The sequence below is a fragment of the Apis dorsata genome, unplaced genomic scaffold (genome assembly GCF_000469605.1).
Source record: "Apis dorsata unplaced genomic scaffold, Apis dorsata 1.3 scaffold_221, whole genome shotgun sequence".
NCBI lineage: Eukaryota > Metazoa > Arthropoda > Insecta > Hymenoptera > Apidae > Apis > Apis dorsata.
This window is the reverse complement of record NW_006263503.1, coordinates 195,288-199,595: the sequence shown is the minus strand read 5'-3', so window position 1 is coordinate 199,595 and position 4,308 is coordinate 195,288. Positions and strand designations below refer to the sequence as shown.

Here is a 4,308-nt window from a genome sequence, read left to right as displayed (position 1 = left end):
TTTTTTTTTTTTTTTTTTTTTTTTTTTCTTTTTAACGAACGAACATACAGACACACGGAAAAGAGTACGCACGGAGTACCTCAAAGAAGCGAAAGATTATTTATTTGATACGAAATGAATGACTTGACTGAAAGAAATAAATAGATTTGTTTGGTACAACAGAAACTAAGCTTGATTCGACGTTTTCAACGTAGCACAACACTTTTTGTTGAGAGACACATTCCTTTTTCCCATACAATAAATTACTATTCTATCTACTTCCTCGTGATTGATAAATAAAAAGAAATTATTTATCTAATAGATATAGACTCGATTGGAATTCTCTAAGAATTTTATCGGTTTCTTAACTTTCTTTAGATACATAGAATCATTGCTTTATACTATTCTCATTTGGAATTATCCGATATATTATTACCATCCTTGAATTGTTCCTTGTGTTTCAAAATAAATATTTATTCCGTTCGAGAATTTAATAAAAAATAAGACAAATTTTACGTAACGTAACTTTTACGTATTTTTATTATTAGCAATTTACTATATTTTATGCACTTTCTATACTCTTCTATAATATTTTATCTTAATAATTTCCAATATCTCTTTTTTAATCTCTAACGAAAGATAAACGGAATATAAGATAAGATGAATCACAAAATTCAAACGTTTCGTTTAACACGAAAGTATTCACGGAAAATTGATTTCTTATTTAATACAATTCTGTCGATGATCAAGTTACGTTAATTTCTCATTCCAGTAAGTAAACGATCACCCTTTTTCGTGTCGAATTAATTCGTAATACTAAACAAAAATACATAGAATGAGTTTACAATGATTCGTTGGACGATTTTAATAATAATCGTGTCCTAATCACCTTCTGCGAAAACGGAAAAATGAATCATAGCGCAATAAAGGGGGATCGTTAATCGAACATCAAACATTTTTCTACGTAGCAGGTGTGCCAAACTGCGAGGAATAAGTCAACTGTGTTTGATCAAGATTGGCACGAGCAATTGGTTGTTGGTCTACGTCTACTCTTCTCACCCGCGTTTGAAGGACTCGTGATAGAAAAAAAAAAAAAAAAAAAAACGCGCACTTGAAGATGCATCGATATATGTGTATCGTGATTTACCAGGTCAGTTATCACTTACCACAAAACGTCATTGTACGATTAGCATGGGCCCGTTTTTGACGTCATTATTTCATATAAATGCTGCAAGAATGCATTGTCGGGGCACAAACTTGTTGCAGAGCTGTTTCGAGCAGATTTGGTGACTTTTTTTTATAGGAGAATCGATCTGAAAAATACGCAAAGTATTGTATTCTCTTTCTTTCTTTCTTTTTTTTTTTTTTTGTTTTTTATCTTTGTCGAACGGAGAAATTAAAGATTTGTATACCTTAAAGCATTCTCTTCTTGAAAAAAGTGTTGTGAAGCTTGAGAATTGGGAGAGAATTGATTTTCGACTTCGAGGAAAGGTTTCACTGATAAGATGGTAAGATCACGAGAATATGTAAGAATATGTTGGAAAAAAATTATTAAAATAAAACAAAAAAATAAAATTCTATATTTTCTTTTTTCAGAAGTCGATCGTAATTGTCCATCTTCTGGTTCTTCTTGGCTGCTGCGCCGCATTTCCGGTCAAACCGGAGGACGATACCAGTCCACTCGTCAATCCAATTTTCCTCCAAGAACCGACTAATCTTGGAAACAAAGTTGAAGATAATTCATCTCCAGTGGCGTACATACTTTTTCTGAGCAAATTGGATGGATCGAAAAGAAACTTCGATGGGATTTCGATGGAGAAACGCAACGTGGTGGAAGACGAGGATCTCGAACCAGCAGCTGGTACTTATGCTCTTCGACCACTCTTCGTCTATCGACAACAAGTGGCGTACAGGCAACGACTTAGAAATAGTCGTCAAGGAAATGGTTTCTGAATGGCGTTAATGGCGTCGTTTTTTATAATGTTGACAACTTGATGCAATGAAAAGGCAGCAGATTTGAAAATTAATGAGAGCTCTGGTGATTCTTAAACGGATATTTATGAATGTATATGAATGAAAAGAAAAATTGAAATCCGTTTATTTCGGATGATTGGAACGAACTTGATAGAGAAGAGGAATTTTCATAGAAAGGATTTGATTTTCACTTCAAAAAGATTTAAGATTCTTGAAAATTATCAATTCTCGAAGATGAACTTCGTATTATTATTATTTTTTATCATTAAGAAACTTGATGAAAAATCATCAAAATGATGAAGTAGATTGGTCTTCAAGAAGACTGAGTCAGTTAACTTGCTAATGGAATAAGTATAAATAGTGGAATTGTTAATTGGATTGCAAACACGTGATCAACATCATCTCTATGAGTATCATTTCTACTCAGAAAATAGAAACATCTGATATTTCTCTAATGTTTTATGAGATGGGATACAAAATTATTTACATTATTTTTTACAAGATAAAATCTTAGTTTATAATATTATGTAAAATAGTAAATCAATATCAAACTTATTAAATTAAATCTTTAGCTTTAAAGAAAAACTGCCCACCAAAGTAAACGTAATAACAAAAAATAATATTAAGTTAAGTGTACTATTTACAATATTATTAATGTGTTATTTTTGTAATATAATTTTTTTATATTTTCTTGTGTAGTATTCAATAAATATGTAATGATAAATTGTAATGATCTAATACTCAATAAATTTCATTTTTCTTGTATATTCATATTTATTGCAAACAACAATTAATTAATTACAAAAATGTTGCCATTGGTTAATATTTTTAAAAAGAAGATATCATTTCCCAGGGAATACAGGAATCCTTATAAAATGATGAGAAGGTTCTCTTTCATAACTGGACCAATATCTTTTGTCAAAAGAGGGCTCTCGATACCAAGAAGGATACAGTCCACTCCTATCCTCAGATTCGTCTGAAAATCTTGTATTCCGTTGTTCTCTATCTTCAACGTTTGTTGAATCTGTTTCTGCAGGATCAAGTTCTTTAGAAGATTCCTCGTTCGAATCTTTATTTGTTGAAGTTTCTTCTTCTAAAATTTCACACTCATTGTATACACATTCATCCGTACTTGTTCCCATTTCTTGATTAAAAGTATCATCCTGCGAAGATGTACTTGGATTCTCTTGAGGATAATTATCCTCTTCGTTATCTCGTCTAATACGATTCCAAGGCTCCAAAACAGAGTTTTGCATTGATTTTTCAAGTATGACCGATATCTTTTGGCCTTTTTCTTCTTCTTCATCCGTTTCATTTCTAGCTTGTTCAATTTGTTCCAATTTCTTGTCTATATATTTTGTAGTGTCGATAACAGATAGTTCTGACGTTGAAGATGCTGATTCTTTGCAACATGTTTCAGAAACTGATCTGTTTTCTTTCAAAGAGGATGATGGTTCTTTTTTCAAACTTGAATCATTTTTTAAAACGCCATACATTGTATTTATGTTATTACTTTTCATGAGATAAGAAGAATTATGATTTACATTCAAATCAGAAGTATCGGTATCTGAGGATGGCATCGAAGAAGTTTCTATTTCCAAATTGCTGCATTCGTGTAGCTGAAGAATTTGTAACAAGATGATCAAGATGGAGAAACGAATAAAGTATTCCATATTCTTTATTATCACTGGAACTTCTCAAAAATCGGTATAATTATTGAAATCGTGTTATAAATTGATTTTTGAATTCATCAACAACGATACGAATTGGTCAAATAGTGATAAGAAACTAAGAAAGCGGAAAATAATATTCCTTCTTTTATAGTTTTAGCAGTAACTGCTAAAATGATCGCTAAACACCTCAATATTATTAACAACTTACTAACTGTGAAATTATTGTTGATATAATATCCAATGATCCAAAATATTATGTTAAGTGAATAGTATTGTGCTGTGTCGAAAATATACGTGTACAGAGAAATTTTTACATCGACATTTTCTTCTATTATATAATATTATTTATTATTCTAATTTAATATAATATTTAATCATGGCATATTTCGTATTGAAAAAAAAAAAAAAAGAAATTGGTTTTCGAGTAACGAGAGATGGCATTTCTCGTGGCATCTTTCAGGAAGGAACAATAAATGAGAAATTAAATTCAAAGCGACAGGTTCAAGGTCCAAAGTGATGTACCGCAAGGTTGATACTCACGTCTGTTAGCAGGCCAACGATAATTCTTTGGTATCTAGTATAAAATACGAACGAACCGTTACTGTTAGTCAGAGTTGAAAAGACGTTGTTAAAGTTTTCATCAGAAGAAAAAAAAAAAATATAAGAAACATTGAAAAAGATC

At 31.0% G+C, this 4,308-nt stretch overlaps 1 protein-coding gene across 1 annotated transcript; it reads left to right on the top strand.

The window, feature by feature from the left end:
- The first annotated feature begins 1,204 nt into the window (after positions 1–1,204).
- Positions 1,205–2,045, top strand: LOC116185597. The gene is made up of 2 exons (XM_031510324.1): positions 1,205–1,265; positions 1,544–2,045. The coding sequence occupies exons 1-2, from the start codon at positions 1,205–1,207 to the stop codon at positions 1,930–1,932; spliced, it is 450 nt and encodes a 149-aa protein (XP_031366184.1). The 3' UTR covers positions 1,933–2,045.
- The last annotated feature ends 2,263 nt before the right edge of the window (positions 2,046–4,308 follow it).